The sequence below is a fragment of the Podarcis filfolensis genome, assembly GCF_964270895.1.
Source record: "Podarcis filfolensis genome assembly, chromosome: 8".
NCBI classification, from domain to species: Eukaryota; Metazoa; Chordata; class Lepidosauria; order Squamata; family Lacertidae; genus Podarcis; species Podarcis filfolensis.
This window is the reverse complement of record NC_139611.1, coordinates 28,960,700-28,982,955: the sequence shown is the minus strand read 5'-3', so window position 1 is coordinate 28,982,955 and position 22,256 is coordinate 28,960,700. Positions and strand designations below refer to the sequence as shown.

General features: G+C 47.1%; 1 protein-coding gene across 3 annotated transcripts; it reads left to right on the top strand.

Moving 5' to 3' along the window:
- The first annotated feature begins 2,736 nt into the window (after positions 1-2,736).
- Positions 2,737-21,660, top strand: LRP3 (LDL receptor related protein 3). 3 transcript variants are annotated; one of them, XM_083629084.1, is made up of 7 exons: positions 2,737-3,592; positions 9,479-9,526; positions 11,379-11,517; positions 14,194-14,402; positions 16,545-17,631; positions 18,584-18,716; positions 20,500-21,660. In XM_083629084.1, the coding sequence occupies exons 1-7, from the start codon at positions 3,499-3,501 to the stop codon at positions 21,316-21,318; spliced, it is 2,529 nt and encodes an 842-aa protein (XP_083485210.1). In that variant the 5' UTR covers positions 2,737-3,498; the 3' UTR covers positions 21,319-21,660. The 3 variants fall into 3 exon arrangements, with proteins under 3 accessions (XP_083485210.1, XP_083485211.1, XP_083485209.1); XM_083629085.1 differs by having other exon boundaries at positions 2,742-3,728; XM_083629083.1 differs by lacking the exon at positions 2,737-3,592 and adding an exon at positions 3,666-3,831.
- Positions 21,661-22,256: the final 596 nt, after the last annotated feature.

Below are 22,256 nucleotides of genomic sequence, written 5' to 3'. Positions count from 1 at the left end.
CCTACAGCTTTCAGGCTCTTATCATGGGAAGTGGAAAACTACCAACAGACCAGTCACCACTAGAAGAATCACCCCATCCTCTCTTTGCATAAACCCTCAGTGAGGGCCAGCTGGCCCAATAAGGTAGATGGGGTACTGCCCCACCAATTTCACGCTGCCCTCAGCCAGCCCCCCACGTGCCTACCTTCTTACTCACAAGGAGCCCAGGGAGTGGAATAGCTTGTCTGATACTTCCTCCTAAGGGTATGTTCACATAACCACTAACTCCATATCCACTAGTTTTTAAAGCCACATTCACAGTGTGTTAGCCACAATTCACATAGATCCCATAGTTTCTTATCAAATACGGTATTTGATGCATTTCTCCCCAAAACAGCTTCAATTCTACTGGAAAACTGGATATGGAGTGTGAGCAGTAATGTGAGCATTAGAGACAGGGGGTCACATAAGGAAGGCATTCATAGCTCCACAATTCATATTATTCCACTGTATGTTAAAAACATAAAACCAAGTCAGAAAGTACGCAGGATACTTTTCTCATTTCTGGTGGGAATGTTAGACTTCTTGAAAGCATTGCTCAAAATATGTTCTCATATTTTTGTTGCCAGTATTTTTTTTATAATTTATGTGCAAACCCTCATGAGCACAATTTCTGCAACACATGCAGTAAAAGAAAGTGAAATAGAACGGTACTGAGGCAAAAGGAATTACGTATTACAGCAGTAATTTAAGGCTGATCCTTATCATGCACAGGCACATATTGCTTGTCTGACTCCGCAGTGTCATTAGATCCTCCCCTTCAAATTCCACTATATTTCTTTTTCGTTAATCCCAGTTTACACCTCTTTTATTGAATTCATTTCCCTGGGATTTATGAGGGTTGGTTTTTTTTAAGTGCAATCACAGTCTTAGGACTTCTGCAAACTTTGACAGAATTTCTCTTCTTGATGGATAATTACTAAGTCTGCATCTCAGGAATCATTGGCATACAATGGGTTTGGCATATAAAAACAAGTCCATAGCCTCTAGCATTTCCTAGCTCAAAAGAAGGACATGCTTGTTGCAAAATCTGCTCTCCTACCAAAGAATCATTTTGCGAAACTTCAGTTTTACATGTCGTTGAAGTCGTTTTCACAATTTATGGCTGGGTGCTGTATTTGTGTTTCCTTTGCAACAGCCTGTCCTCTACTGCTTTAAAAGCCAAAATGGGTAATGTTTCATTTGTTTAAAGTGAGCCTTGAAAAATGTAATCTTTCTACAGTGGCCTAATTTACACATAGCACTGAGACAAAAGAATGGCTTAGTGCACAGAAGCAAGAGTGCGTTCCCGGAGCAAAGGGGAGCAAAATGCACTTTCAATGTGCACCAGTCTTTCCCTACGCCAGTGGTGTCCAAACTTTTTTCAAAGAGGGCCAGATTTGATGAAGTGAAGGGCCGTGAGGGCCGACCAAAGTTGTTAACGTTTTTTTTAGGATTGAAGTTGGGGTTTTTTAAACCGACTGGCGGGCTGGATTGGCCCCCAAAGCAGACTTTGGACATGCCTGCCCTACACACTCCAGTTGTTCCCAGCTAATACTGCAGAACTGGAAAAGGGCATCCCAAATTATTAAGGATTAGCTGCAACTTGCCTACTAAGGAGAATAGTTCTCACATTTGGGGCTTTTTAGTTTAGAGAAAAGGAGAATAATAGGGTATATGACAGAAGCATATAAAATTATGCATGGTGCAGAGAATGTGGACAGAGAGAAGCTTTCCTTCCTCTCTCATAATATAGGAACTGAGGGCCAGACAGTGAATGTTGGAAGTTTCAGGACAGCACATAGCTAAATTGTGGATTTCTCTCCCACAAGATGTAGTGATGGTCACCAAAGTCATGGAGGTTAAGGCTATCAATGGCTACTAGCCACATTGGCTGCATTCTGCCTCTATTGTGGAGGCAGTGGCAGTAAATGCTTCTGCATGACAGTTGCTGGGAATCACAGGTAAGGAGAGTTGCTGCTATTGAACTCAGGTCCTGCTTGCGGGTTCCCCTTTTGGGTATCTGGACCGTTACTGTGAGAACAGGATGCTGGACTTGATGTGCCCCTTTTGGCCTGATCCAACAGGGCTCTTGCATTATTTTATGCTCTCTCCACCACCTTAAGTCCCAAGTCTTAGCAGCGCCACAAGCCATGGCAAAGAGCCAAGAGAAGGGCATCATCTTCATCTCCAGAGGTTCCTGTCTGGTTATTTGGAAATGGGATGCTGGATCAGACAGATCTTGGTTTGTTCCAGCCAGGCAACCTTAATGTTCTTACGTTCTTGGCAGCCGACCTCACATGAACCACAGCAGACGACAGTGTGAGAAATTATCAGGTCATAAATGTTTTTGCCTCATACATAATTCAGCAGCATGAATTGATCCGGCTAAAATCAATATACGAACGATCACAATATTTCAGTGGTGTTTTTAAGTGAGCTTCAGTGCATGGTGAACAATTTCTCTTAAAGAAAAGATTGTTTTTGAGAACAGAAAGGGGAAAATAAAGCTAAATAACCTATCTTTTACTGCGAATTTGTAGCTTTCCCCGCTGCTATGGATCATAATTTAAAACGACTGTTCAAAAACCCAATCAGCTACATGTTTACCATCATGGGGCTATAAAATCTTTATAGAGATTTGGCTGGTTAGAGTAGGAAATGGGTAGATTTCAGTGGAGTGATTTATTGAGCTATTAAAAAAAAAGAGAAACGCACCACAACCCGTACTTTGAAGTAATGACGTCACAGCATTAAAAACGAAGCCAAGTTATATTTGGGATGCGAGGAGCCCAAAGAATTCACTTTTCTTGCCACATGGGGGTCAGTCAGGGAGCCCCTTTCCCAAAGCAATGCAACGAGGAGGACTGGATGTGACCCTCACGAAGCGAGGCAGAAGGGAAACTTTGTCCATGCTCAGAGGCAACTTCTCTCTTTTGTTAATACTAAAAACATGACCTCGCAAACCCTCGAGTGAGCCCGACTTTAAAACAAGAGCAAGCTGGGGGTCTTCATCCCTCCCGGCCCTTCCCCTCACAGGCGGCGGTTGCTGGGGGAAGCAGACGGCGGCGGCGGCGGCGAAGCCCCTCGTGGCGGAGCGGAGGAGGAGGCGGCCCTGCCAGGCCTGGCGCTCCGCTGCGCTCCCCCTTCCTTCCCGCCCAGGGCGGCCCTGCCCTCCGCCTGCCCCTCAGAGCCGGCGCGTCACGCGGGGCTGGGCCTCGGAAACGGCGGCGGCGGCGTCCTCTCCTCCTCCTCCTGCCCGCTTCCTCGCAGCCGCTGCGGGACGAGCTGCCCAAGCGAGGAGGCCATGGAGAAGCGACGGCGGGATGCTCCCTCGCAGCCACCGCCGCTGCCGCCGCCGTCGCTCGGGGCAAACGCCGCCTCATCCTCCTCCCCGAGCTCGGCGGCGGCGCTGTGAGGGGGCGAAGCGGCGGCGGCCGGAGCCTCAGCGCACCTCCCCGGGCGAAGAGACCCGCCGCCATGGACGCGGCGCCCTCCTCCTCCTCCTCCTCGTCGTCGTCCGTGGAGCCCCGGGCGCCCGGCGCGCTGGGGCCGCTGGCTGCCCTCTGCCTGGGTGAGTCCGGGCCGGGCGGGACGGAGCCGTTACGGCGGGGAGGAAAGGAAGCGCCGCCGCTGCTGCTGTTATTGTGGCTCCAGGCGGGATGCGGGAGAAGGTGCCGTTGGCTCTGTTTCTGCTGAGGGGCCGCCAGGTGAGGGACCAGGGCGCCAAAGGCCCGGCGGAGATGCTCCTCCGCTGGTGTGGCGGGAGAGAACGGAGCATCCGCCTGGCCCGCCGCCACCTGGAGCAAGCAGGTGGGCAGCTGCTCCGGGGGGCCCCGGTGGGAGACCTCAGCCCACCCTACCTCTGGCTGATTTCCCTCATCCATCTAGCTCCCTGTCTCCTGCACCGACGGGCTGCAGCAGCAGCAAAAGGCCATTCCTACCAGCCCCCCGTCCCTGGAGGTGCTGCCGGCGGGCACTGAACCGGGGGGGGCCTTCTGCAGGCAAAGCCAGGTGCCGAGTTGTAGCCTGTGCATCCGATGCCCGGTGCATCCGATGCTCGGTGCATCCCCCCCCAAGGATGCCCGCTGGTGGCAGCGGGAGAGGCTCTGTAAGAGAGGGCGATCCGCAGGCAAGAACTGACCGCGAGGCTGCTCTCTTACACACCTGGCAGCACATGTGTTGGGGTGCAGGCCGTTTGATCCAACTTGCTCGAAAGTATATACGTATGCCCAGCCGGGACACACACATACTGGCATGTAGGGCCCCAGCCCCGACTTGGGAGTTTTCCTTCATGCGAGGGCACTGCAGAATGAAGTGACATCAGCTCTGTTTGCTCATGGGAGTGCACTTTTTCTCTCCCTGCACTCAGGTTATGCTCTGCATGGAAATGCTCGGTAAAACCGTGGCCTGTGGTTGCATTAAGGACATAAGTTGTTTGGACCCGGTGGTTCTTGAGGATCATTTTTCCTGTCTCTGTCGCTGTAGCTAGAGGCAGCAAGGGTTTCTTTTTTCTTTTTGGGTTTTTTTGCAAAGTTGCTAGCCTGTACAGTAGTCAGAAAGGCAAGCCCGGAGTGGTGTTGGTGGCTCACTTCCATTTTACAAACAAGTTAGTGCAGTTTGTTCTGACAGCCTTCTTTGATTTGTTGCTGTTAACATGTTAATGGATTCCACCCCTGTGTTGTGAGGGTGGGAGGAGAGGAGAGGAAGATTCCTGCTATGGTTGTGAACGTTTTTTTGCATAAACACCAAGATCATTTGCACAGACTAATGACACATAGGAGCAATACTTGTTTTTCATATGTATGGGAAATGATTTCAGGATAGAAATGGTTTACTAGTTTACAGGAGGGAGTTCTTTATAAAGACATCAGAAGGCATAATGCAACTATAATGTAGCTGCAGTCTTATGCCCGGTTACTGGGAGTGAGCCCCATTGAACCCAATGAGACTTACTTTTAATTAGACACATCAACTGTGGTTTAGAATGTGATTTTTTTTCACTGGGGGGGCAAGGGAATTGAACAATCTGCTTGACAGAAAGTCATGCCGTTTTTCACAAACAAAATTTGGTGGTAGATGCAAGAACCTAAAAATAAGGTTTCTGGCTCCCATGCTTATGAGAAACTGTACAAACCCTGCTCTTCTTGTGCCCCTGGGCTCTTGAATGTGTCTGAACTCTGCAGTGCTGTACATTTGAACTGTGACTCTTAATGGGCACAGCTTGCCACATGCAGAGTTTCTGTACAGAGCATATTTTCTCTGCTGTTCTTTACGAGAAGCCACTGTGTTGACAGATATTATTGCTTTGACACGGCTCTGAACATTTGACCAGATTTGGTATGGATGCATCCTTATGCTGGTCCCTGCATTTGGCAAGGAGCTCCTCATCCATGCAAGATGGAATAGGTGGCATTTAGCCAGTGAGCATTCTCATCCAGATCATAGTTGTTCAGTATTGTCAGGATGAAAATTTTGATTTGTTGCTGCTTTCCCTGTGTTCAGCCTCTCGCTTTCCTTCCTGTCTACAGCAATCTTTCCCTTTTCACTTTCGCAGCAGGTTTTAACTCGCTAAATGCAGATAGAGTGTATGAGCAGCCTCTGATACCAGTTTTGCACGACCCCCTTGAATTTAAGCAAAGGCATTCAAGTAGCAAGTTCCCAACTCTTATTTCATCCTCTTATTCCTCCAAGATAAAGAAGCATTAGGAAGAAATAAATTGATAAATCTTACTCCTGGGTAATTAGACTCACCTAATCATTTTATGCCTCTTGCTTTTCTGTTGGTAAAAGAGGACTAAATACCACCCCCCCAGCAGTGCTGAGATTTGGGGTGGGGTAGAAGAGCTAGAAAAGTTAACAAAGAGCTGATAGCTGAAAGAAGATGGGCTGAATTTAAAAAGCCCTTTGAAAGGAGCCTGATGCCTGGGATATGCAAACAGCCTGCTGACTGACATGGTTTGCAAGAGGGAAGCACTAGCATAAGCAGAAGACTGAAAATCCTGACTATTGCAACGTGAGACCTGGCCAGAGTAGCACACACCTTAGTCATATCTAGATTGGATTATTTGTGTTCTACATAGAGCAACCTTTGAAGTGTATTTGGAAACATCAGTTTGTCCAGAATGCTCAGCAAAGGGGTCAGTCAGTGGGACCATATTACACCAGTTGTGTTTTAGTCTTCAGTTTGTTTCCAGGCACAATTCAGCATCTTGGTGATGACACTTGAGGGTGAAGACCTAAATGGCTTGGACCCAGGGTACCTGAAGGACCACTACCTCCTGTGCCAGCCTGCCCATTCATTATGATCAAGTGGAGAGAGGTTTTTCTTTGTGTCTCACCTATGATGAAAGTGTAGTTTGTTGAGACAAGAGATGGGGCCTTCTTGGGGGCTGCACCAATAATATGGAGCATCTTGCTCCATGGAACTCAGGTGCTTGGCCCCCCCCTCCCATTGTCTTCTACCAGCTGGTAAATACTTAAAAAAAATATATATTCTGGCAAGCTTTTTGCCTTGCCAGGCAAATCATGTTTTGGTTTGGTTTTTTCCTGAAGACACTGTTTTGCTTGCTATGCCATCCTCTGTTATGTTTTGTCTGAGATTGTTCTATTTTGGTGTTGTGATGTTTGATTGCTGTAAGCTGCCTTGAATAATGCAGCTCACAGCTTTAGAAGTGTAAGGCAGAACTAACTAGTGTGTGGAGTTCCATAATGTGGATTTCCTTTTTTGAAAACGAAGGGCATGTACAGTATTCTCTGGTCTGTCAGTCCTTGGAATAAAGGATGTGAAACACCCTGCCTGTTCCATGGTATTAGATCAAGAATTTCCACTATTACAGCTGTTTTCGTAAACGGAAGAGGCCCCTCTGTATATTTCTTCATAACTGCTGTCCTTGGCAAGCTGACTTCCTTTATTCAAAGTAGAAATTGAGATTTCTGAGACATCTGTCTGCTAACCAAAAACCAACAACATAGGCATAACTATCTTGAAGTGGGGGCGGCCTTCTGCTTAAGACTGTTCAGGTGGCTGTCCACCCACAAGCTGGGAATCCCACTAACATGTTTTTAAGTTGACGGGCGATAGAGTCATTGCTGTGGCAGGCTCCACAGTCGTGGAACTCCCTCCTTCTAGGGATTAGTCTTTATTCTTCCCTACCTCACCTTTGAAAAGGGCTCTGCCTAGAGCTTTAGTTGTGATTTATTTTTATTACATGAAACACAGAGTGCTGTTCTACTTCTGTCATCCTCCCCCCCACCCGTCCTCCCTCCCATTGGAAATTTGAAATTAAGTCAGCCTGTTCAGTTCAGGCATCAAAGTCTCCATTCTTCCTCCTCCTCTCATGTGTAGCTTCTCTTTCCTGGTTCGTTCTAATCATAGTTTGTTCAATCTAAGCAAGACTTGCTTTCAAACCATGATCAATCACCATGAACCAGGTGTCAGGAGAAGAGAAGGCCCGAGCAAGAATGGCAGATCTAATTAGACAGCAGTATCTAAGAATGAGGTGGGTCTCTCACATGGAGTGGCCTCCTGGCCCAGAGGTTTATTGACCCCAGAAATCAGCATAAGCTGTGAAACTAGTGGAATAATTATTCAGGCTAACCCCTTGCATTAAATGTGTAGTAAAATAATATTCTGGTGGTTGTTCATAAAGATGCAGGGAGCAGTAAAGTGAAGCTGTCTTCATCTTCATCTGCTTTTCTACCTGGTCTCCAGGCAATTCTACAACTTCAGTCCCTCCCTGCCTCCATTTCTTTTGTTAGATGGGACAGGATATTTGTCAGGTTCCCTTCTTGTCTCTCCACCCACCCCCCTTGTAAAACCCAACTGTTGATACTACAGAGCAATCACTTTAAAAAGCACCAACCACATTTACTGTCCTTGCATTGCCCTAGTGGTCAGCGGCTGGGATAGCAGAACGTTTTGTAACAAGAAGAAAAAAAAGATACCTCAGTGATAATCCACAGCCCAGTTATTTGCATCAATGTGATGTCTACAGTCAGTCTGTTGTGGATATAATTGTGGCTGTTTCTGCAAAATGTGAAACTTTTGGATAGAGGCGCAAGGGCAGAGAGTAGCTGCATGGCCTATGAGTAGCATCAAACTCTTCCTGTAATACTGATCTGCTGTCTACCACAGATGATATTGTCTTTCTTGAGTTGAACAAGACACTCTAACTTCAGCTGCTTCGGTCCGAGACTAGAAAGAATGTATTGATGGTGTTGTATCTGAATGATTTTTACTGAAAGTAGACCCATTGATATTGATGGACCTATGTTCATTTCAGTTGGTCTACTCTGAGTACGACCAGCATTGGATACAGCTCATATTCTCTACTAATGCTCAGCGTTTATGCAGCACTTTCTTTTTCAGAGCACTGCACATATGTGATACCAGTGAACTTTCAAATAGTTGTATAAAGTAGATCAGTACTAAGGTAAAGGTACCCCTGCCCATATGGGCCAGTTGTGTCCGACTCTAGGGTTGTGCGCCCATCTCACTTAAGAGGCCGGGGGCCAGCGCTGTCCGGAGACACTTCCGGGTCACGTGGCCAGCGTGACGAAGCTGCTCTGGCGAGCCGGCACCAGCGCAGCACACGGAAACGCCGTTTACCTTCCCGCTATAAAGCGGTACCTATTTATCTACTTGCACTTAGGGGTGCTTTCAAAGTGCTAGGTGGGCAGGAGCTGGGATCGAAAGACGGGAGCTCACCCCGCTGCGGGGATTCGAACCGCCGACCATGCGATCGGCAAGCCCTAGGCGCTGAGGTTTTACCCACAGCGCCACCCGCATCCCAGATCAGTACTAGTATCTCACTATTACAGGTGGAGGGTTCAGCTGAGAGAACAGTGGCCCAGATGGCTACTTGCTTGTGTGTGTGTTTGCTGCAGAAACGACCCAGCCCACGCCTCATAGCGCTTGAGCTGTGACACTTTCCCCGTGTTCAGCTGATTCCCTAGATGTTATAAACATCCACAGCATGATCTTAGGTATTTTTGCTCAGAAGAAAATCTGACTGTGTCCAGTGACGCTTGCTGCCTACTATATGTGCTTAGGATTGCAGCTGGGGGCGGGGTTATTTGGTTTTGATTTTGATTATATATTTTGTGCTTTTATATTGCAGTTTTATCCTGTGAGCCGCTCTGAGACCTGCGGGTATAGGACAGTATACAAATTTAATTTTATAACAACAACAGCAGCAGCAGCTTCTGTGCCATTTTTCCTGTTCTATAAAAGAAAAAGAAAACAATTTGGTTCTCTCATACCTTAAATATTATACACACAAGGCATCGTGAAGAAAATGAAAACTCTGACTGAGCTATAAGCTAACCCTGGTGCTTGTTGGAAGAACATACCTTCTCTGAATGTGTTTTTCCATTTATAATTTTGTTAATTACTTATTGCCTCCACTGTAATCTGTAACAAATTAAAAAAATATTTTTTTTTCTGTTTTGAAAACAGTCAACCTCTTCTTGTCTGGGAAAATTGAAAGTGCTGTCACTTCATTAGGTAAGATACCTTTGTTTTCTATTAGCATTTGAGCTTCATTTTCCTACTGATAGAAAACACTTCCTGTAAAGAATCATTTTGAGAAAAATGTGTCTTTTAAGAATAATTTTAAAACAATGTAAATGCTCTCTGATACTATAGAGATACTTTAGGCTGAAAGACTAGTCCAGATCTTCCCACACCATTCTCAAAAAAATTCATGCAGCAAATCCAGATTGTGAATGGCACATTTATCATGTTGGTTTGTATGCCACAGTAAAGGAGAGAAATTCATCTAAATTAATTACTATCATTCTGGACCAATTTATATGCAGTAAATGTTGCCCAGACTATCCCAAAACCTTATTTTCATTGTAGATAGATGGGCACTCTCACTTTACACTGTGCATTTATTGACTTGAGTGTTAGCGGGAGCAGGAAGGAGGGGATGTGAGAGTAGGAAAAAAATATGACAGCATTGGAGAGACACGTGTAGTGATTAGGCAGCACTGGACCAGGACCATCCCAGCTTCAAATCTCCCCTTGCCTTGGGCCATTCATTCTTTCTCAGCCTCATGTATTTCATAACAGGTTTATTATGAGGATAAGATGGTGGGGGAGATGTATTTGCTGCAATTAGAAAGGGCGGATGGAAGTGCAATAAAAAATGAGCTTCCAGAATGGACAAATTCTCTAGGACAGCAGGACTTGTTTTATTTTTTGGAGATTATGTTGTGTTGAAAGCAGCAGCAGCAGTTGTGGCTGCAGTCCTTTATACCAGTGGTGGATGATCTCAGGCCCATAGGCTTAAGCAGGACCAGCATGGATCCTAATTTGTCCCATGAGGCCATTTCCCCCATGCTGCTCCATACAGGTAAAGATGTGGCTGTCACATGGACGGCCCTGCCCATCTATTGAAATGGCAAGGGAGCCCATGGGATGGATCCTCTTCTTCACTCCTGCTCTGCAAACTTACCTGGCAGTAAAACCCATTTAACTAATTGAGGCCTACTTCTGTGTAGAGATGAATGGGTTTGTGCTGTATGTAAAGCATGCTAGTAGGTTTTATCTGAAGAATGGACTACAACTTCACTTTATAAATTCTATAGCACAGTTCAGTACAACTTGCGATCCACCCAGCAAGAAGGCTGGTTCTCACTAACCAGGCGCCACAGTGTGACTGCTGTTTGACAACCCCTTTTCACTTTGAAGTTTTGCAACCCCAAGCAGGCAGCAAAGAATAGAGATTTGTTGAGCTCCTGGTGGGCTTCAGCCCTACACAGCAAGGGATTTGCATTTGGTCCTGTCAGCTCCTGCAACTTGTGACCCATTATCGTGGGAACATGCAATGGCAGCTGTGTGCTCAAAGCAAAAACCCCACTTAGCGTACTCTCTTTATAAAGATACTTGAAATCCAAAAAGCAACAATCCACAAGCCTTGCTTTCTCTGAGAACAGTTTTCAAACCTACTTACAGAAATTGTGAAGTTTAAAAGAAAGTGCCTGTTTGGGAGAGGAGGAAAACCAAGCATTTTCAGGACAATAGGTCTTGAAAATGATGTATTATTTACTTGGCTTTGGGCATGGATTTCCTGTGGTTGCTGGTTGGTTTGTTCCCTTTTTCCTTTTGGGCAAATCTGTTCAGCATTCCTTATCAAATCCCTTTTGCCAGGCTCATTTAGGGCTATTGATGTTCTCCCAGGAGATGCCCGTTGAACTGAATTTAAGCCAGAAGACCAGATAGTTTAGCAAAGCAGAAGGAGCAGGAAAGGGTAATGGAAATATCTATGACAGTAACTTTTAGAGACCAGGGAAAGCTGTTGTGGCAAAAAACATGTGTTTAACATTTAACATTTCGTTGTGGCTTTTGACAGCTGCTTGCAGTGGAAAACTGGAACAGCATACTGAGCGGCGTGGGGTCATCTACAGCCATTCCTGGCCACTCCACTATCCTCCGGCCACCAACTGCAGCTGGTACATTCAAGGTGATCGAGGAGATGTGATAACTATTAGGTACTACTAGTGAAAATGTTTTAATTGTCTTCCTTTGCTTAAATAAATTCTCAGATCCAGACCAGTTGCCCAACATAAGCTTGGTCCAAAGGAACTTTATTCTTTACGTTGTCCGTGGTGGTGAAAAATCCATTTTTAGCCTCACAATAGGCAGGGATCTAGGCTAGGCTGAGTATTGCCAACACTGACTGGCAGCAATGGCTCTCCAGGGTTTCAGGCAGGAGGCAACTGATCCTACCTGAAGATGCTGCCAGGGATTGAGCCTGGCACTTTTTGCATGCCAAGCTGGTGCTCCAACACTTAGCTGTGGCCCCTATCCAGTCTACGTGCTACTTGGGAGTCGCGGGGAGTGAGCTGCCTGCTCGTCTTCCACTTAATTTTGCTGCCTCTTGGTAGGAAGGTGGCACACAAGGAGCATCATTGTTTTCCTGAAGGAAAGAGCGTATTAACTTATTTGCGCCATTTCTCTTCAGATATATTGTATAATTTGCCTTGAATTTATCAACTAAAAAGAACAGCAATTAACTCCACACATTAAATCTTTAACATCACATCACCTCAGAGCTCAACATCAAACTGGAGGGAGATCAAATGCCCTCTTGAACAAGCTACTTCCAAACGAGACTAGCAGTTCCTTATTACAACTTTAAAAATGGGGTGGGGGACGGGGAATGATCCAAATCAAATAGTTGAAGACACCTGGTCTTGGGCGCTACCACTGAGCTCTTAAATGTTTAAAGTGATTAATCATTAAATTATTTGAAATATATTTGATATCATTTTAGAATGGTTCAGCAGACAGCAGATAGTAGAAATTTTACTCAGTTTTTTTTTATTTAAAAACACACACATTATCACAAAAGCAAGACAGGTGTTATCTTAGATAATACAGGAAACTGTCCAGTACCTGCTCAGACCTCCAGGGTCAGAAGCAGGAATGCCTTTGCACATCCATTGCTAGGGAACATGAGGAAGGAAGTGTTCTTGTGCTCAGTTCTGGCTTATGGGCTTCTTCCCATTGGGGCATCTGGCTGGCCACTGTGGGAACAGGATGCTAGACTGTGTCCTGTGTCCTGATCCAGCTACAGAGCTCTTCTGATGCTCATGTCCATCCTCCCAGAGTTGTCAGCCTTCTTCCATGTCACCTGCTACCTGACTCTTAGCTGGAGTTGCCAGGATTGAACCTGGGATTGCCTGCAGGCACAGATTGTCCTCCTCCATTGAGCTATGGGTTTTCCTCCCTGCCGCAAACTTCTTTCACAACATTTGTGCACCTCTTAACTGTAAAGAAAACACACCTCAAAGCGCGTTACAAAAAGATAAAACTGAGGAAAGTATAGAGAGGGGTGTGTATTGTCATCTTGGCTGCCCAGGACCTCCATACACACTGCTTAGGCTTGTGCTCCAGAGAATAGTTTAAAACTACCAAAAGTTAAAATCTAAGACAGGTTTAAATTCACAGCTTTCTAAAAAATCTGGGTAGGCTTGCCTAAACAGGGATGTTTTTAGCAGACACCAAAAAGAGCCCAGTGAAGGCTCCTGCTTGATATTAATAGGCAGGGAGTTCCAGAGTGCGGGTGCTGCCACACTAAACAGTCGAGTTCTTACAAATGTGGAACTAGTATTATGTGGCAACTGTAGTAGTGCCAATTCCGCTGATCAAACTGGTTGAGTGGGCATGTGGGGTAAGTTGGTCTTTTAGGTAAACTGGCCCCAAGTTGTTAAGGGCTTTATATACTAATGCATCTTGCCATGTGCCCAACTTATTCATTCCATCAGAGCCTTCAGACAGAACTTCCTGATGAATTGTGCCCTAGCCCGTCTTTAGCAGGCAAAGACATTGTCTGACCTGCATTTGATACCTGTTCCCATGGCCTTCAGGAGAGGGACAAATGCACCAAGCCTTGCAATTCAGCTCCGTTGTGCCTGGCATTGGGTAATACATCATGCCAGCAACTGAGGAGGAAATACAAGCGAGGCTCTCTAACTTCCCACCTCCTTGTTCTAAGGAGTTGGGCAGAATGTTTTTAATGAGCCAATTAAGGCTTCAGCTGTGTTCACAGCCTGCCCTTATTTAGAGAAAGTCACAAACAATCGTGGCTTCTCTTGTTTTAATTGGATGCTATGGTTGCTTTGCTGTTGGCAGCCATAATTATTTGCGCTGGACTTCCAATGTATTTGCTAGCAGGGGAGGCAAATTAGATTTCCAGCATTTGCTGATTTCCAAATGCTTGATTTAGCGCTGGAAGCTTTAATCAAGATGTTATTGACTGATTAATCAAGAACAGTTTTAGTTGATTAATTGATGGGAGCCATTTTAATTGACTGGCCTGCATCCTAAAGGCAACTTTTGTAAATGTGCTAGCAGTTTTATTGCTACACCACTAGGAGGAGGAGAGTTGGTGTTCCAACCTGGCAGAGGTGACCCCTCAGCAAAGTGTCATGTTGACTTTCGCTGTTCCTTTTCATGAGATGCTGTCTCAAAGCCTGCCTCAAAGACATTCTGAAGTAACACCTGCATTGAACGTTTTAGTGAAATCAGTAATTTTTTGAATGTTCCCCTCTTGCATTTCTTTAGTGCATTCCTCTAAAATGGTGGTCTCCCTTCATTCCTCTAAAAATAAGTCAGTCTCCCTTCATCTGTGCTCCCTTCTCCCGTTTTCCTCCTCTTGTCAGTTTTAAGAACTTTGATTTGGAGGACTCTCCCAAGTGTTCAACAGACTGGCTGATGATCGGTCCTCCTGCCAAGGGAGAAGAATACAAAGCATGTGGATCCTTCATCCCACCTCCTTTCATCTCTGCCAGGGATCACGTCTGGATATTTTTCCACTCTGATCCATCAAGTTCAGGGCAGGCTCAGGGATTTCGCCTTTCATATATCCGAGGTAAAAGTTCTCTCTAGTTTGAATGGCTATGTTGATTATTGCTTTGCATTTATCTTATTTTCAACATTTCTATCTGAGGTTTATCACTATTTATCCTCTATTAGGCTGAGACTGAGGTGTGGCCAAATGTCACCTATTTATAGCTGAGTCGGGACTTGAACCCAGGTCTTTGTATCCCAAGTCCTCACACACTTTCCACTGTACCACACTGGCTCTGGATGTAAGCAGGAGGAGGGCCTTTTCCGTGGTGGTGTCTGAATGATGGCAAAGCCCAATAGGGATGCCTTCTTTTGCGCTGGCTCTTGAGATTGTTTTACTCCAGCTGGCATTTTCCAGCTGAGCCTGTGACATGCTCCTGTTGACGTGGTTTTTTATTATTCTGCTTCATGATGCAGCTTTACTGCTGTTTGTTTTATTCTTTGTTTCGTTTTTGATTTTCTTGGGAGTTTATATTTCCATTGTACGTTGCTTTGATTTCACCACAAAATAGGGATCAAATAAATAAAACAACCTCCACTCTGCTTCTAATGGTGACAGACTTGCACCTTTAGGTACAAGTGTGATTTTAAAGAACCAGAGTCTTGCGAGTGGCAGAGGCTGAGTCCTCCCCCTGCCTGAAGTTTTTTCGCTCTCTGTGCTTTTCAACCAGCTGCCTCCAGTACCAGGAGGGAGAGCCCCACCTAGAAGGAAAGTGTGTGTACAGGCAAGGAAGCCAAAGGGGCAGGGCTCAAGGGGGGCACCGGCCATTTTTCTGCAACAGCAAAAAGAGGGGGAAATAAGATTACACTGCACATGGCACCCCACCAAAAAAAGCTTTGCAGATCCTCCTCCCTCTTCCACATAACTGCCTCTCCTGTTGAAAATAACCCTGATGTGATATGTTCTCTTGGCATTCCGTGGGGGACTTGTCCTAAGTGGCAACAAGGCTCTTGTGATTTCCAGTGCTAGGAGCAATCGCTCTGGGCTTCTAGCATTTGTATGCTGGAAGGGAGCTCTTGAAAGCAGCTGAAGCCTCAGAAATTCTCCCTCTACAGATACCCTGTGGCAAATGAGCCAGAGCCTGTAGTTGTAAGAAGGATTCTCATTTGCCTTAATTGCACAGCACTCAGAAGCACTTCTCTGAGTCTCTTTACAGAAACAGCCATGCTTTTGGCAAGAGACTCTTTCCCCCCTTCATACACACTCTTTATTGGAGAGAAGAAAGGAGAGAGTGTGATCTAGTTCTGCCTTTGCAAGGGGAAGTTAGAACTGCTGGCACTTTAAATCTGAGATCTTTTCTTTCAAATCCCAGCTCTTTTTAGCTCCCCTAATTTGAGAGTCATTTGTCCTCCTTCCACATTGCTCCTGTAAGAAAAAAGGGTCTCCACTCTCTCCCCTCTTACCTTTGTAAAACAGCTTTAGCTTCTCCCAGACCTGCTTTGCCCATCTAGGATACCCCTTTTTGTTTGCCTACAGTCTTCTGTTCTCTCAGGTTTTTGTCTTTGAACCTTAACTGGGACGGGGAGCCTACTTGAAAACTTTTCACAACACCCCAATCTCAGGTATTTGGGGGCTTTCTGGTTGGGGCAGAAAGGTCAGTAAGAAGTAATCTTCCCTCCATACTACAGCTGCTCCCCCCCCCCCAAAATGGTGGTGGAAATCACAGCTAGTGGTAGTTAGTTCTTTTTTCAGAATCGGGATAGAGGTAGGTGTGGCCAAGGTGGCCAACAGACTGCCGGTCACAGGTGTGCACATGTGCATGTACACAAATCCACACACTTAGACACAAAGGCAGGTGCACAGGCAGGCAAGCAGATGACATTCCATGACAATGAAGCTGCTATGGAGAGGAAAAGCAGGGAGAGGGAATCCCCTTCCATCCCTTTGGAAAGGGCACCTCCTCCTTCTGAAGTCATGCCATTGCAGTGGAGATACTGAAAACCCAGGTGAGTTGTGGGGGAGAGATTGTGTGCAGCTGGTGGGGAAGTCCGTCCTTGGCGAGAGAGAATTTTATACTTGTGTTGGCATAATAATATTTCAGAGTCCTCAAGAGCTGCTGCTTCCAAATCTTGATTGTCCTCCATGCTGGATTCGTGTTTCAGGCACAGCATGGAGCAAGAAGCGCCCGGAGAAGTTTCCTAACGCTTGTCTCTCACTTTACAGGGAAAATGGGCCAGGCTAATTGCCAGTCTGATGAATTCCGCTGTCTGAATGGCAAATGCATTCCCGGCACTTGGAAATGCAATTCCATGGATGAGTGCGGCGATAACTCAGACGAGAAAAATTGCACTGTTCCCCCAACCGAGCCCCAGTCCAGCATCTGCCCTTCGGGAACCTTCCAGTGCAGCGTAGCCCATTCCACCAAGTGCTTGTTGAACGAGCTGAAATGCAATACAGTTAAAGAATGCAGCGATGGTTCCGACGAAGAGAACTGCCCTGACCTTTCATGCGGCAAAAGGCTGGGCAACTTTTACGGGTCTTTCGCCTCTCCCGACTTCTTCCGCTCGGACCACAGCCAGGCAGACCTCCTCTGCACGTGGCATGTGGACACCCAGGACAACCGCCACGTTCTCCTGCAACTTGACCTGCAGCTCGGCTACAATGACTACGTGAAGGTGTATGATGGGCTGGAGGAGAGAGGCGACAAGCTCATGCAGACCCTTTCCTATCGCAACAACAGGCACTCAGTGAGCCTGGAGTCCTCCAAGGGTCAGCTGACCATATCATACCATGCCTGGTCCAAGAGCACCGGGCACGGGTTCAACGCCACCTACCAGGTGAAGGGCTACTGCCTCCCTTGGGAGCACCCGTGTGGCAACGACGAAGGGTGCTACACCGACAGGCAGCGCTGCGACGGCTGGTGGCACTGCCCCAACGGCAAGGACGAGGAGAGCTGCCCAGCCTGCCAGAAGAATGAGTACCCGTGCGAGGGGAACAGTGGGCTGTGCTACTCGCTGCTCGACCGCTGCAACAACCAGAAGAACTGCCCAGATGGCTCAGACGAGAAGAACTGCTTCACATGCCAGCCGGGCAACTTCCACTGCGGCACCAACCTGTGCATCTTCGAGACGTGGCGCTGCGATGGGCAGGAGGATTGCCAGGATGGGAGCGATGAACACAACTGCCTGGTGATCGTGCCCAGGAAGGTCATCACGGCGGCTCTCATCGGGAGCCTGGTCTGCGGGCTGCTGCTGGTGATCGCCTTGGGCTGCGCCTTCAAGCTCTACTCCTTGAGGACCAGGGAATACAGGTGAAAAAGATCAGCTTTGCTTCCTCCCCCCCAAAACCCATTTTGTTAGGAGGGCTTTTCATTTCCTTTCTGAGCAGGATAACATAGACACCTAGTTGAAACTTGGAAAGTAAATTTACAAGGGGTCGTGTGGTATGACTGTTAAGACCCTAACATAATACTATTGTTTACATTAACTGCAACAGCTCCCCAGAGTTTCAGACAGGAGACTTGCATCACCCTGCTTGGAGGTACTAGGAATTAAGCCTAAGGCCTTTTGCTTCCAGTACCTGTGCTTCCCCGCTGAGCGGCAGTCCCTCCCCCTCTTCAGACCTCACGGGAAAATAGGGTTTCCTGGTACAGGAATGAGCCATGGTGAAGCTTGAGCTCTCTCCCCATTCCTCTTTCATGCCTGGGGGTAGATTGGAAGCACCCACAGGCCCCTCTGACTTTTGGATTTGAGGCACAGGGAATCCTGAAACCATAGTTTCCAAGTTTGGGCATTGCAAGCCAGGTGGGAGGTCTTCTCTGCAGCCAGCCAGCCAAGAGGCAGAGAGAGAGTGCTTGAGCTTGTTGATTATGCCCAGGAACATTGCTTCGGAACCCAGCCCTGATATGTTTCATGCACAGCACAAGAAGTCTCATACTGTCAAAGTGACAGTATGGCGGTGCAGGACTGGGGAGCCATCCTCCTGGCATTGGCATTAATGGTGCTTATCTGGAGGGGGCAAGAAGGGATGGTGGCTAGGTTAGAGCTGCGCAGGTGCCCCAGTGGGTGCTCCAGTTTGATGGCGGTAGTGCACCGCATGTCCTTAGGCCAAGAAAGCCTCTGGTTGCAGCCTTAGTCACAAGTGGGTGGTAGCCTTTGTCACTTCTACTTTGGGCCATGACAGTCTCAGAAAAGATGCCTACCTAGTCTATTCTAATCCAGCTAGCTTTTCTCTTCTCTCCCTCCCTCCCCACCCAATTCCAGGGCATTTGAAACCCAGATGACCCGTCTTGAGGCGGAGTTTGTGAGGCGTGAAGCTCCCCCGTCCTATGGGCAATTGATCGCACAGGGCCTGATCCCACCCGTGGAAGACTTCCCTGTTTACAACGCATCACAAGTAAATACAGTGGTACCTCGGGTTACATACGTTTCAGGTTACATACACTTCAGGGTACAGACTCGGCTAACCCAGAAATAGTGCTTCAGGTTAAGAACTTTGCTTCAGGATGAGAACAGAAATTGTGCTCCGGCGGCATGGCAGCAGCAGGAGGCCCCATTAGCTAAAGTGGTGCTTCAGGTTAAGAACAGTTTCAGGTTAAGTACGGACCTCCGGAACAAATTAAGTACTTAACCTGTACAAAATAAGTTTTGTATTTGTTGAGGGGAAGTACAGTAGAACCTCGGTTTTTGAGCATCTCGTAAGCCGAACAATTCGGAACCCGAATGCCAAAAACCCAGAAGTAATTGCTTCTGTTTTTGAACAAGCCTCAGAAGTCGAACAGCTTCCACTGTGTGTTTTTCCATTTTTTTAATGGATTTTGCTGACCGCCCATTGATCCTCGGTTTTCAAACGTTTTGGAAGTCAAACGGTCTTCTAACTGAGGTTCCACTGTATTATGTTTTGCAAACATTTTTATATGAAAAGTAGGGATGAATATGACACCCCCCCATGTCTAAATGCATTGAGATTCGTTCTGTTCCTCTCAATGCTCTTCATGTGTTTGTTTTGGATGACATTTCTCTGACATGTCCGATCAGAACACAAGTAAGACTGCAGCTTGATCACAACATCGAGAACCTGAATGATTGAGGTGCCTGTTGGTTATTTGAATAAATTGTTGACATTAGGATTGCAAAATAACACACCCAGGCAATAATCCAGCATCAGCCAGCCAACTAATTCTGTATTTTGCAGACAGATATTTTAATTGAGAGAAGGGAATGATTGCCCCCCCCCCCACATCTCACAGGCCTGATCTTTATACGATTCCCAGTGGCTGCTGTTTATAGTGAGGAAGAGATCTGTGCAAGGCCAAATGATGTGTTTTAAAGCAACATGCAGCCTGGCCCTTAATGTTTGATTACGTGTCAATACAGTTTTAATGCATTAAATTACTGCAGGGATGGGGAACATCTGTGACCCTCCAGATGTTGTTGAGACTGCAGCTCCTGCCACCCCTGACTATTGGGCATGCTGGCCGAGCCTGTTGGGAACTGGAACTCAACAGGGCCACAGGTACCCCCACCCTAAAGTACTGTAGTTTTGCTAAACCCAAGTGTTTATCTTTGTGAGATGGATTTGGCACAGGTGAGCTTTGAAAATGAAGAGATTTGGTGTTTATTTGCCAGAACCCTGTGAGGAAAGAGAAAATAAATTCACTTTTTGCTATGATATTTCCACCACTTTTCACCTATAAAATCATGGGGATACTTGTATACACAAGTCCTCCACACACGCACACCCGGCAGTGATTGGATTTTGTTTTCTATTTGCGTTTCCCCCAGCCCTGGCAAATGCATCCAGCCTCTACAGCGTGATCCTATTATGGCCGAAGCTCTGTATTTAGTTACACAAGCAGGGAGATCTGCTTTATGTTTCTGGTTTGGGCTTTTTGGGGGCTTTTCGTGCATCCGCCTTTTGCACTGCTGGAGGCTGAAACAGAGGTGGCCATTGGCACTGGATAATCCCGATAATCCCCTGCATTTGTGAGGTCAGGAGGTTCAAGAGGAAAGAAGAGATTGGGGAGAGGCTGCTGTGTCGTGGGCTGAGAGGTTCCTCTGGCTTTCTTTCTGAAGATGGCTTCCTTCCCGTCTTCTGACACTGGCCAGGATGTTAGTGTATTATCTTTGAATGAAAGCTAGGAAGGCAAAAAAAGAACCCACTCTGTTTGTCTTCATAGGCCTCCGTCCTGCAGAACATCCGAACAGCCATGAGGAGGCAGATGCGTCGCCATTCGTCCAGGAGGAGCTCATCCCGCCGGCGCTTGGGCAGGTTGTGGAACAGATTCTTCCACCGGCCGCGGGTGAGAGCTCAGATCCCGCTGCTGAACCCCACCCACACTTCCCAGACAGTGCTGGGGGATGGAATCATCAATCGCACAGATGGCGCGGCCCCCCAGAGCCCCCCAGCTTCTCCCGAGGGAACTAATGTTGAAACGGGGAGCTGCAGCCCAAACCGGGGACTCCTGGAATCTGAAAACAGCCATTTGCCTTCAGAGACAGAAGCTGCAGAATCGCCCCCCTCAGACGTTCTGTCAAACATTTGCACAGCAGCTCTCTCAGAGCCGGAGGACGGACACGACAAGCCTTCGGGTACTGAAGACCCTCCCAGCAGTGAGATCAGACAGACCAGCAAGGCTGATTCAGGGAAAATGTTCAGAGACCCTTTGTTGGAGAGGGTGGCAGAAACGCACCAGGGTGGGGGTTCGGCGTCTAGCAGGACTGTTGCCGAGTGCAGAAGCTCCAGCAGGAATAATTTGCTGAGCGAAGAGCCATGCCGGCTCCCCTTCAAAAAGTGGGAGTCGATATACTCTGACAGCCCCGTGAATGTCCCTATTCAGGGGGACGGCCGACACTGTTGTTGCCCCCAGTCATATCGCGAAGAGCCTTTGGGCATTCGCCCAGCTTGTTGCCATTCCATGGAAGTGCCAATCCTCGAATCCCCTCCCCCTCTCTCAGAAGTCACCCCCAGCGACGACGAATCTTTACTGGTCTGCTAATCGGATTTTGCTGGGCTTTTTCAGGGGACACCTTTCATTAAATTGTGGTGCACACCACCCGCCACCAACATCACCACTTCTGTTGCAGCACATCTCCAGCAAGGTTCAGTAGGACAAATGTGGTATCAGCAGCTGATGAGAGTGTGTTCACACGATCATACTTTTCTTCTTTAAAAACAAAACAAACAAAAAAAGCATTTACTTGTATAACGTGTTATACATACAAGACACAGTTATTCTTCCGAAAGGGCTTGCAGTTTGGACTGTCTTGCCATCTCCTTTGGTATCTGCATACAGATTTCTGACTAGCAGGCTACAGTCATTAAAATATACCAGTTGTCAGTTTTGGCACCTCCATTTGTGTGTGTGTGTGTGTGTGTGGCAGTGGCATAAGTGTTTTGTAGCCATCGTCAGATGCACAAAACACCTGGCAGGTGCAATATGTTCCTGGTACGGGAAAGGCAGGTGGGGGAAAGTTCTGTGCTGGCAGGTTAGAGAAAGGAACTGTTAAATCTCAATTCATCTGCCTGTATCGGCTGTGCTTCTTCCACTGCTTATAATGACATATGCTGGGAGGCCTCCCTGGTGCCCTCGCTTCACAATCTGTGTGTGGTTACCAGGGAGAAACTGACCCAGGGGGGTTTCTGCACAGGCACACAGGTGTAACTCTGGAAAGCCACTGTGTCTCTGAGAAGAAGAAAATATGCAGCTCTGCATCTGCCTACCATAGGGACCCCCCTGGCTACAGTTTTCCCCAGCTGACCTTGATCTGTGGGTGGGTGAACACACAACACCCGCTCCAGCAGATCTGCCTTTGCAATTTGACGCTTCCCTAAATCCGCTTGTTCCTTCTGTTTGTGAAAGGCGCTTTCCCCTCTGCTTTCCGAGATAAAAGTCAGCTTATAGCTTCTCATTCATATGCTGGAGGGGATTCATCC

Bases quoted from the DNA above. Each gene is read 5' to 3' on its own strand.
- LRP3 (XM_083629083.1), top strand. From the start codon at position 3,681: ATGCGGGAGAAGGTGCCGTTGGCTCTGTTTCTGCTGAGGGGCCGCCAG. The intron at 17,632-18,583 runs GTGAAAAAGATC...ACCCAATTCCAG, and splicing joins TTGAGGACCAGGGAATACAG to GGCATTTGAAACCCAGATGA. The intron at 18,717-20,499 runs GTAAATACAGTG...TTGTCTTCATAG, and splicing joins CTGTTTACAACGCATCACAA to GCCTCCGTCCTGCAGAACAT.